General features: G+C 36.4%; 1 protein-coding gene across 4 annotated transcripts in view; it reads right to left on the bottom strand.

Moving 5' to 3' along the window:
• Positions 1–13110, bottom strand: part of LOC117321922 (influenza virus NS1A-binding protein homolog) — a 30200-nt gene that overhangs the window by 1727 nt on the left and 15363 nt on the right. For all 4 annotated transcript variants that reach the window (XM_033876551.1, XM_033876550.1, XM_033876553.1 and 1 more), the window contains exons 2-6: positions 8949–9371; positions 3257–3381; positions 1403–1531; positions 500–618; positions 215–331 (exon numbers count right to left, since the gene is read on the bottom strand). In XM_033876551.1, the coding sequence (XP_033732442.1) occupies positions 215–331; positions 500–618; positions 1403–1531; positions 3257–3381; positions 8949–9283 (825 nt within the window). In that variant the 5' untranslated portion in view covers positions 9284–9371. The remainder of the gene's footprint in view (positions 1–214; positions 332–499; positions 619–1402; positions 1532–3256; positions 3382–8948; positions 9372–13110) is intronic.

Below are 13110 nucleotides of genomic sequence, written 5' to 3'. Positions count from 1 at the left end.
GAAAATCAGACATTACATGATTTTTTTTTTTTTACATTAATAACTAATAGAATGAATTATTTTACCGACAGATTATCGATTACAGAATATTAACCGTAAATGTACAAGGGTAAAAAAAAGGTCACAGGACATTTCAGACAAGGCAAAATAATTGCCTGTAACACTAATGCTCACACCTAAGGTCGTCCTTACACAAACCACTAACATAACTTACCTTCCTATTTTTGGTTTTCTGTGTGTAATCTCGAACCAGATCGTCTTTTCTTCGGTCATCTGAGATGTTTTTTGTGTCTGTCAGTGTGTTGTCAGAGTTCAGGTAGAGTATATTGGTCTGAAATATGAAGAAACGATTTGATATAAAATCTCTTCCTCAAAACACAACAAAGTCATATCTCTACCACAGATAACATTTTTGACCTAGCTTTACATTGTTTTCATTTTTTTTTCTAAGAAAGAAGAAATGTCTATAAGTTGTACGTTCAACACCAAGGGTGTCTACCTGTTCTGTGAGGTACTCTAGACGAGGATTCTCCTGGTCTACATTTTCCTTTGCCCAACTAAGCACCAAGTTAAACATGTGTCTATCATCACTTGATTCCACCAGCTCAGAGTCGGCACCTGGAAAATAATATTGTAGGACATCTCCTCACAAACTGAAAGCTACAAGTAAGGACCAGCTTTTTTATTTTTCCATATGAAAAAGACCTGTACTTTAGCAGTAATTAAGTAAATTAATTCTACAGTAACAACATACAACTAATGACAAGAACTTTGCACAAATGATGACTATGGTGTAATGACCTTGACACTAGAAATCATATATCAAACCTTCCTATGATGACCTTCACCTTTGCACCGACTTACCTATGACAACCTTGACTTTAATACTTACTTATTCAAAGCAACCTTGACCCTTGTTATGATTTACCTATGATAACCTTAACCCTATTTTCATCTTACCCATGGTGACCTTCATCCCTATCCATGATTTATACATGGTGACCTTTGACCTTTAAACTAGTTAGCAGTTATAACTTCCTAAAGATGACCTTTACCTTAGATGGCTAGAAGAATGATTCAAGATGACCTTGAACCAAGTGAAGACTTAACAATGATGACCTTGATCTTGGTAAAGACATTCATCACAGTAGTGGTTTAACTTTACTGTGATGACCATGACCTCAGTAAAGACTACTCCATGATGACCTTCACCCTGTTAATGACTTAACTATGATGGCCTTCACTTGACTAATGATTATCTATGATGACCTTGACCTTAGTAAAATCTATCTCTAACAACCTTCACCAAAGTAATGAAAAACTCTATTTGAACCTCTACTTATGATGATCTTGACCCTAGTTGTATAACGTATCTATGACCTTGACCCTGGTAATGACTTACCTATGATAACCACTGCTACCCTTGGTAGACCGTAGAAGTTTTTACTGACAGTGACCTCGTTGATGTTGTTCCGTATGTATTCATCAGCTGTTTGTTTTAGCTCCGCCTCTTTAGCAAATTGTCGCACACCTGCATACAGATGGGACAACACTTACAGTAATCTTACCTACAGATATCAACTTACACAGAGTATACATAAGAGTGTCAACTTATCATTCAAATATCAGACAATTATCATATTCTATTTCAAATATTTCTTTAGAATTTTTGGTAGATATCAAGCAATTAGGACTTTTCAAGTTTCATACAATTACAATATTCCATTTTAAATGTTGAAATTAAGATTTATCATTATTATTATCAGCTGTATGCATATAAAACAGTAATTCATATCTATGCCATTTTCATATCAATGTGATAATGGTGTTAAATAATATATACATGTATATATATATATATATATCAAATAGCTTATAAATCAGAAGCCATTAATTATAATTCCTAAGAAAACAAAATAAATTCTAATATATATAAATATATATATGTACAATGAAATCATAATTCAATCATGTTTAATTGATAATTTTGAAGTAAATTCATAAAAAAAAAAATCACACACAAAATTGCCTACATCATGACAACACATAGTAGGAGGGATGGCACCCTTCCCTAGTAGAGATCAGTCTACCAGAGCCTGTGGTGTAACAACCCTTACTGACCAAACAACTGTAGATATCACTGGACTTTCATATAGAGGCCTTTTTCTATGTTATGTTTCCATACAATACCTTAACTACCCCAGTAAGCCTGATCACCTACATAGATTTATACATGTCTTCTCAGACTGTTATGCTGGCTGACAGCCAATTTTTATCTTGAGATTTTCAAAACTTTGGAATTGATCACTCAATGACAAAAAGGCACACACACAAGTTAAGGTATTACTGGAGGTTTAAACATGAGAAAAAGGCCTTGTATCAAATTATGTCATATGTTTCTTTCGTTCCACACGAGAATGTGTGTTATCTGAGTGTCATACCAGCACACAAGACGTCTCTTTAATGTCTATCTGAAAGTAAATCGTTGTCATATAACATGGTCATAGCAGGGCATAGCACAGTAGAGGGTGTCTATGGGACATTACTGGGTAATCGGCAAAATGTTCTTCAGGGGTGAACGAGTTATAACCAAGATCATATGACAGCTTAATGATATTTACACTGTAGTTTTTGTGTTACCATTACAAAGGATTTTATTTTGCTAGTATGTTATCAAATATACATTAAAATATCTAATTCAAGGGATTAAGATAAGAAAGATAAGAAATATGAGTAAGATACAATAAGATATCATTTTAGTTTTTAAATGAAATATCTAAATAAATAATTCCTAATTGAGTGCAATATTGATTAATTGCCATTTTAAGCTCTTGATGAAAATTTTGAAAAAATTCAAATCACAAAAATTAATTTGAAAGGAAATTTAAATTGAAAATTTATTATGTAATTTATAAGAGGAAGATTTTGTGATAATATATTTGAGTAGTGCTGACAGTTGCTATCCTTACCATTTATTTATAGGCAGCTTATAGGGAGGACAGAATCCAGCATCATTTTCCTTTGTCATGGTTGGCAAAGCAACACAACTCTGTTCAACTTGCTATCATAAGAAAGCAAGGGAGGTCACAGCCGTAGAACCTGGATTGTGAGGTGGCCCCCATCGCTTCCCGTCCCCACCCCCCACAGGCTGAGCGCCTAGGTGAGGAACAGGGAGGGAAGGGTGGGGGAGAGGGACATAAAGGGAAGTTGGGATGAAGGAAACAAGACGTCAGAAGATTCACTGACGGCAGAATACCTATACAATTTGAAGACGACATATTAGCGGCCAAGAATTGCGAGCAGGCTCGGGCCGCAGCTGGCATTTTCAGTTGGATGGCTGCCCGATACACGGATCGCACATGCTCTCCAGGAACTTCAAGTCTGAAACAATAGCAGATATCAATCAATATCAAAATATAAGTCTGAACTAATATCTCAATTAACTCTCAGACAGAATTATTTTCTCACTGCTCTTTTCATGCAATTCCTAAACCTCAAAACATATACGGTAATTGTGTAGCCTTAACTATATTTGGGGTGACCACTTTTACAGTTATGATAGACCATCATAATTTTTTTAACGGCAGATGATCGATTATCGAATGATCATGGACAGAAATAAAAATACATCTGTATCTACAAAAGCCTTTACAGGTAAATTTTATTTATAAATTTGCTCACTTAGGTAATCATTTTCAGTTCTACTGTGAAGCTCACTATCAAACTCACTCAAAAGGTTTCATATCATAGATGAGCAATGGATATGGTCATAAAAAAGTCATAACCACACATAAATAACTATAATCATCGAAACAAAACCAATACAAATTCTTAAAGACAAAATGATACATTGTACACTAATGTGTAACTATATATGTACCCTGTTTATCCATAATAAGCCCCAGACCACAAAACAAACTTTCTTCATTTTTAAAGAAATAGAGGATATCTAACAGTGTCTTCAGTAATACCAAATATATTTCACAAGTGGGGCTAATATTTTGATATTTTTCACGAGTGGGCAGCACGAGTGAAAAATATCAAAATATTAGCCACACGAGTGAAATGTATTTGGTATTCCTGAAGACACTGTTAGATATTCTGTTTATTACATTTTTTATCAACGAAAAACCTACCCAGTATGCCTACAGAGAAAGTTTGCATACAAAAAAAGTAGTTCCCCCTGTCCAGGTGCTGACATATATGTCGGACTTTCTGATTGGTCAGTGATTGTGGTATTTTCTAATCATTAATTTGATTGGTCAAATCAGCAAAAAGTGATATGTTTCACTAGTGAAAAATATGATATTCTTCACTAGTGAAAAATATCACTTTTATAGAATGAATAATTTTTTATATTTCACTGGTAAAAATGTAATAAACAGCCATTTTAGATTTATAGAAAGCTGAAAAAGTGGTTCACAAATTACAAGCTTTCCCAAAACTTCTAAGTTTTTACTCTAGGGGAGGAGCTTATTTAGGATAAATACAGGATGTGATATGATTTCTCAAACAAACCCCAGAGGCCACTCGATCTGATCATCAATTTTTTTTATCTGGTGTTTTCTCTACCAGATTTGTTCATTAAATACTAAAGCAATGATATTTTTTTAATCAGCACATCAAGATCAATGAATGGCTGATAAGAAAATTGGAAAATATCTTTGAGTTATGTTAACTAATTATTCCTCACATCATTATAGATCCAGGTCAAGTGAGACATAACAATAGATATACCCCCTGGTAGTCTGGGCTAATAAAAACCTTAAGATGTTAATTACATCCCATATAACACTGTAGTAGTAAGTAAGTCGGCTGAGAATCCTAGAGCCTTGGTTACTGGGCCTGGTTCTGATATAGATAAGAAGTATCTTGTTGGTTTCATTAACCACTAGGGCCGCAGTACTATTGCCTAGCTACTGGAGGCTCCATAAATTCATAACCTACCTAAGTGTTGTAGCACCCATTGCTAGGAGCAACACCAGAACATAACCTTATAAAAGATTCTCTAATCCAGCTTAATGGGTTTCCTACATTTTGTAATCATATTTGTCTCGCTTCTTATAACCAGGCCATATCAGTAGACTTATACTGTTGAAATACAAATCTACAGAGGAATGGATATAATTGACAGTGATCAAAAGCTTTGCAAAATGGGTGTGATGTAATGAAATCGGTGAAGATGTTTAGCCGAGCTAAAACCAAGATTTGTGAATTACACTGTGCATAACCAAGTTATTTTTTCGATCTTTTTTTCCCATTAAGATAACTGCAGTATAAAACTCTCAAAATTGAAATACAAAAAAAAAAAGGCAAATTTTGCTGCAAAATGGTTTGTTCTAAATTCTAATGAGTTACCTCCATTCAAATAAAAAAAAATCCCTTATCAAATAATTGAGCTATTGGGTTTTATCAGTGCCTACGCCTTCTTGAAGACTTATCAGACATATTACCTATTTATTAATCAAGTACATGTAGCCATTTTACCCAACTGACACATCTAGATAAGTTTCTAGATAGAGTAACACACATAGACATGAAAATAGCAGCTAGACCAGACTAAAACTGTATTCAGTATGACAAACAGTAGTTGTATGGAATACATATATACCTGTACACATTTACCTTTAATTATCCTAACTGTGTAATGAAAAGGAGCTGTCCTAAGTCTGGTGATTTTATAAAGTTGTTAAATATAAGTTTATGATACGCCCTCTATAAGTACTTTCCTTTGTGTATGGCTTTAGAAATGTAGTAGTCCGTTTGTTACCTGATTTTTGTCAGGAAGGAATAAATGATATCACATGTCACATGTCAACAGCAATTAATCTGAACTTTATTTTCACTCTCTGATGTAATAACTCATCTGTATTAAAATGTACATGTCAATGTGATCTAGAAAAGTCTCATGATTCGCATTTGTGATTGGATGAGTCATAACATATGTCTACCACAAGTTTATAATCAGTTTGTCAAAAATATGTTTTATGCCAATTATGGTATTCATTGTGAATATAACTAGATTAATAATTCAATAGACATTTTGGTAGTTTAATGACATCTACTGAAATCAAAATTCCATTTATTCTTAATGTCTTTGATTTTTTCCTCTTCTAATGTACGATTCTATATTCCGTCCCCCTACCCCTCAACTGCCATGCCTAGTACTGAATGTACAGATAATGTATGATAGCTATCAAGATAAGAATGACCTACAATCTGCAATACAATCACTAACTGTTGTATGAGCCCAAGGTCAACTGAAGACAAGAAGCATGACATGACATACATAATATATGTATGATCTGTAACACCTTCACCCCAATCATTCATATATAATTAGAAGCTATCACCCCTATCATTCATATATAATTATAACATTAGCTATCACCATTCAAATACAGCTATCATATAAGGCTTAATTACTAGTTTACTACCTACATTTATTAAACCACAAGGACATTAATTGTGATTAATTTCACAGATGATGGCAGATCTACTACCACAACATGTGTCACGTAATGAATGGTGCATTAATATCTGTACACCATTCTAACATATATGACACTTGTAGTTAAGACAGTAGGTTTGACACACTTTTTGTTGCTAACAATTTTTGTTTTACAATTTTCTTCCAAGTTTTGCCATTTTTGTTTGTTCCAGTGTATTTCATTAGGCTTGGACGTTTTGGGATTGTTATATGGAATAGTGTATCAAGACAGATGATTGGTATAAGGGATAGTGTCTTAAGACAGAGGATTGGTTTATGGGGGGTCTTAAGACAGAGGATTGGTTTATGGGGGGTCTTAAGACAGGATTGGTTTATGGGGTAGTGTCTTCTCTTCAGACAGAGGATTGGTATATGGGTTACTATCTTAAGACTGAGGATTGGTATATGGAGTAGTGTCTTAAGACAGAAGACTAGTTTATGGGGTAGTGTCTTAAAGCTGACAGTGCAAGTTAAAAAGCATCTAATTGAGATTAAAAAAAAAAATACATGTACAGATTTCCAAAAATCGTTTCCGAGACATTCCCCAGTTATGGTAGTGTCGTATCTAAGGACGGGCAGACATTTTTCTTTTTTGTTATGCGTGGATACAACCAAACCGCCGCTGCTATAAAAAGAACGTGCTTCGTCACACTCGCATTCACTCTAACCTCAGGTGTTCACGGTGGCACACCTGTATCACCTACACTACATCTGTACATCACGTGACCTACAACTGTATTCGCGAACGACACCAAACAGACGAAGCACTTACCTGTAACCTGAGCAGAAAGATGGTCAGTGTCTCTCAGTTTATCTTTCAAATCTTGTTCAAAATAAAATCTCCAAATAAGTGCTGAAAATGCATAACGAATTAATCCGAAATACTCTATCCATTTTCTCACGTGTTTTTCGTGGGTGCAGCCATTTCGATAACAAGTAAACAGTCCGAGGAGTTCCAATTTTTACTCGCGTCTACACTAGCACTCGGAACACCTCGGATGTATTCATATTGTCTACACTACACTACACTACACTAGGGCTGTTGTAGTGCAGTATGACACGTGCACAAATGATACGAAGACACGGAAAATATATCGATGGAAACTATGGATATAATACTGTAACAGTTGTAAAGACGCAGGTAGGAGTTCTGTTTATAATTTTTTAGGTGCATGTTTTTGTTGAGGCCCAAATTTATTGTATTGACAAAATTTTCTTTTCTTTCTTTTATTGTAAAATAAAATAAATATATATTTATATGTATAATTACCTCTTCAAATTCCATATCCAAGTTCTACAGTTGCGTACAATGAAAACAAAAACCCGTTGGCGTATGTATTGAGAACGTATACTATATAATAATGGAGAGATGTGTCGCTTTGCGCATGTATCGATAGACTGATACTTGTCTCAATGAACGCACGCGCCTTTATAGCAGTTCGTATCCATGCATAACGAAAACGAAAAATGTCTGCCCGTCCTTAGATACGACACTACCATAACTGGGGGATGTCTCAAAAACGATTTTCGGAAATCTGTACATGGGTTGTTTTTTTTTAATCTCAATTGGATGCTTTTTAACTTGCACTGTCAGCTTTAAGACAGAGGACTGGTTTATGGAGTAGTGTCTTAAGACAGAAGACTAGTTTATGGGGTAGTGTCTTAAGACAGAAGACTAGTTTATGGAGTATTGTCTTAAGACAGAAGACTGGTTTATGGAGTAGTGTCTTAAGACAGAAGACTAGTTTATGGGGTAGTGTCTTAAGACAGAAGACTAGTTTATGGGGTAGTGTCTTAAGACAGAAGACTAGTTTATGGAGTAGTGTCTTAAGACAGAGGACTGGTTTATGGAGTAGTGTCTTAAGAGAGAGGACTGCTCTACGGGGTAGGGTCTAAGGAAATAATTGGTTTATGGGGTAGTGTCTTAAGACAGAGGACTGTTGTATTGGGTAGGGTCTAAGGAAAGGATTGGTTTATGGGATAGTGTTTATGACAGAATTGCTTTATGGGGTAGTGTCTTAAGACAGATGATTAATTTATGGGATAGTGTCTTAACACAGAGAATTGGCTTATGGGATGATTTCTTAAGACAAAGGATTAATTTATGAGAGGATTTTTGTATTTGGTGGTTTATGGGGTAGTGTCGTATGGAAAGAATTGTGTTATGGGGATGGTGTCTTACCAGGATGACTATGGGGTAGTGTCTCGAGAGAAAAAGTATGTTATAGGGTCGGTTTCTTAAGAGACAGGAATGCTGAAAGGTCAGTGTTTTAGAGTCTAACTTATAGGAATGGTGTTTAGATAGAGGACTGCTTTATAGAAGTTTATGAAGCTGAATTTTCAGCAGCAATTTAAACACACTGACTGGCAATGATGCAAACTTACTTTCAGGAAGCCTTTAAATGCACAATAGCCAAATCTTTTTAATCTTCTTGCTTTATCTTACACAGTCCCTTACCTGGAAGTGTATGCATAGTCTAGCAGATATATAAAGCTTTCATAGTCAATCTCCTTCAGTTTACAGGTACACATGCCATTCTGTGGTGCTGGACCTTCCTCCTCAAGCTTTAGGAACAAGTCGAGCAGGTAGCCACTTGCTGTGGCCAACACCGCCCTGTGAACAGGGACCTCGTGAGCACCGATGACCAGGATTTGGTCACAAAGTTGGCGTGCCTTACGCAGCTTGTTTAGGGATGACCATCTAGTCTCTTTATTTTCATCCTCAAAAACCAGGTCTACATCTTCGTCAAGGCACTCGCCCACACCATTGACTATATGACCGTTGTTTTCCATTTTCAAAGGTTCATCAGAGATCGTTGCTAGTTGATGGCTAGGGATGTGATGTGTCAGGCTCCTCAGAACATTAAATTGTTTGACACCACTGTGGATAATAAAAAAATACACATTAAAGTCATTCAATTAAATTAGATCTTAAAGGAAACGAGTCTAGTTCCAATCTGTTTTTCTCTACCTAATTAACTGGTAATTGGGATCACCTTGAAAAGAACGAGGGTAAACAAACACGCATCACTGCCTTAATGCAACTCCTTGATTGACTTAAAGAGATATAATTATCTGAAATAACTGCTAATGCATTCGGTAATTTTTCAGGACATAATTAATCCAGAAATATACCTTATAATATAAACCCAGTGGCCTGGATTCTGAGGCATTTCTCTGGGAATCAACAAGTTCATTTCTCCAAAACATCATGAAAATATGGCAAATGTTGCGAAGTAACCAATTCTCAAAATTCATCTAGATATATATGACTTTTAAAATACCCCAACAATATCACTTTTTGACTTCTGCTTTAACTTGTGACTTTTCATTGCGGGATGATTTAGAACAAGAACTTAACATTTTTGGTGAATGCCTCTGAATGGAATGTTCAGTGTCAATATAGGACTTGGTTTTTAATCAGAGTAAAGACATAACCTACTTAATCAGACATATGCCTAAGTGTTTTTTCTGGGTATTTTGGGAAAATTGAATCTAACAAATTGGGAAAATTTTACATGTAAATTTTGTTGAAAACTTATATGCTAATTATACTTTCAAGAGTTGCATGCTTACCAGTTTACTGTTTTATACTTAGTGTAGGTGTCAATTCTAGCTGTATACATGCAATTTTGACCCTTGACCCCGCCTTTTTTAAAATCTATTTTTTTTTTAAATATTTGCCATTAAACTTTTCTGTGTTTTTCAGACAATTAAATTATTAATCCATGGACACAATAGGGAATTTTCAGTTTCTTTTTTGGGAAAATACGGTTAAAATGCATTGAGAATGGGGTCGTCTTACACACCCTTTTAAACAGTGTCCAGTACACAGAGTTATAGGACCAGAACAGTGATTGGTGTATACACAGCATTGATTCTATAGCCAGTGTTCTGTAATTATTGATGTAGTCCTTAATTCTGTGACGGGTTAGGTAACACATCCCAGCACAATCAATACCAGGTGTGTTAGTTATGTAGATAGCTAAACCTCCCACAACACAAACAAGACAACATCAAATCGATCAGCCAAGTATTCTCAATTAATAATGGAGATATTTATCTAAAATGTAGAAATGAATATATAGATGGCAAGACAATGTTCATTGCAGCATTTCATGTTTCGGGACGGAAAGACATTTTGAAGCTGGAGTCGGCCAAATCTACATTTAATATACTAAAGTATATTGATTGAAATATATGTTCATGACCACTTAAAAGATCATTCTCGACTTTGGCCCGAAAAGTAGATAGAGTTTGAAAAAATAACACATAAGAGAGATATATTAAATGCATGTACATGTATACATATATCAATTAAAGGAGTAGACTAATGCTGATTGTTGAATACTGTCTGGTACTTTACAGTGTTAACATAAAGACAGAGATAGGAAAGATGCCATCTTTCCCAGAAATTGATCAGATCTTTTCCAAGAAATTGATCAGATTCTTTCCAGAAAATGGATAAGATTATTTCCAAGAAATCAATCAGATCTTTTCCAGGAAATCAATCAGATCCTTTTTAGGAAATAGATAAGATCCTTTTCCAGAAATTGATCAGATCTTTTCCAGGAAAAAGATTAGAAACTCTACACCAGCAGCAACATTTATTACAAACAACAAGTACTGTCAAAAGACTTAGTGATGGATGATAAAAGGTAGGATTTACCAAATATATCAAACAGATTTAATAGGATTAAAGAGTCAAAACAAATCTTTCTTCTGAATTTTGCATGGAATGGAACAAATTTGGACTGTAATCCTTATAAATGTCTAGATCTAATCTGAGGCTATACCCATTACCCTCTGGCACAGTATAGATAGAGCAGAGAATCTAAAGGCTATAGTCTGGGTTGAGTATGTCTCTTCACCCTCAATTACCGGTACCATGATAGGGTGATGATACTTAGGTCTGGAACATCAGAACCGTCTCCAGTACACCCACTACAATATACACCTTGAGTGTATGTAGCAGAAAGAATCTGTACATCCCTCCCACTGTGACAAGCCTTGTAGGAGTAAGCTGTTGACCTACCATACCACACATACCTGTAACTGGTACCATTAATTAATACAGTCTATCTGATGTACTCTGGTAAATTACTTACATACATACGGTAAAGTTGCATGGACTACAAGCACTTCAACGACCTGATTTTTTTTCACAATGCAGTGTTACAGGAAATATATTCATTTTATCTTTACATACTAGAAATGAAAATCAACTAACAATACATGTTTATATCGGAAAATATAGCTATATAGACAGTTAGCCCAAAGGACCATGGTGTCAGCATTAATCTGTGACCCTCATCACCACACACCAATGGGGCCAGCATCAATAGGTTACACTGTGGACCTCAACACCACATACCAATGGGGCCAACATCAATAGGTTACACTGTGGACCTCAACACCACATACCAATGGGGCCAACATCAATAGGTTACACTGTGGACCTCAACACCACACACCAATGGGGCTAGCATCAATAGGTTACACTGTGGACCTCAACACCACACACCAATGTGGCTAGCATCAATAGATTACACTATGGACCTCAACATCACACACCAATGTGGCCAGCATCAATAGGTTATACTGTGGACCTCAACACCACATACCAATGGGGCCAGCATCATTAGGTTACACTGTGGACCTCAACACCACACACCAATGGGGCTCTAAGCTTCAATAGATTATACTGTGGACCTCAACACCACACACCAATGGGGCCAACATCAATAGGTTATACTATGGACCTCAACACCACATACCAATGGGGCCAGCATCAATAGGTTATACTGTGGACCTCAACACCACACACCAATGTGGCCAGCATCAATAGGTTACACTGTGGACCTCAACACCACACACCAATGTGGCCAGCATCAATAGGTTACACTGTGGACCTCAACACCACATACCAATGGGGCCAGCATCAATAGGTTATACTGTGGACCTCAACACCACACACCAATGGGGCCAACATCAATAGGTTACACTATGGATCTCAACACCACACACCAATGGGGCCAGCATCAATAGGTTACACTGTGACCCTCAACACCACACACCAATGTGGCCAGAATCAATAGGTTATACTGTGGACCTCAACACTACACACACCAATGGGGCCAGCATCAATAGGTTACACTCTGGACCCCAACACTACACACACCAATGGGGTCAGCATCAATAGGTTACACTGTGGACCTCAACACCACACACCAATGGGGCCAGCATCAATAGGTTATACTGTGGACCTCAACACCACACACCAATGGGGCCAGCATCAATAGGTTACACTGTGGACCTCAACACCACACACCAATGGGGCCAGCATCAATAGGTTACACTGTGGACCTCAACACCACACACCAATGGGGCCAGCATCAATAGGTTATACTGTGGACCTCAACACCACACACCAATGTGGCCAGCATCATTAGGTTACACTATGGACCTCAACACTACACACCAATGTGGCTAGCATCAATAGGTTACACTGTGACCCTCAACACCACACACCAATGTGGCCAGCATCATTAGGTTACACTATGGACCTCAACACCACACACCAATGGGGCCAGCATCAATAGGTTATACTGTGGACCTCA

Source organism: Pecten maximus, chromosome 2, assembly GCF_902652985.1.
Source record: "Pecten maximus chromosome 2, xPecMax1.1, whole genome shotgun sequence".
Lineage (NCBI taxonomy): Eukaryota > Metazoa > Mollusca > Bivalvia > Pectinida > Pectinidae > Pecten > Pecten maximus.
This window is presented reverse-complemented; position numbering and strand designations above follow the sequence as displayed.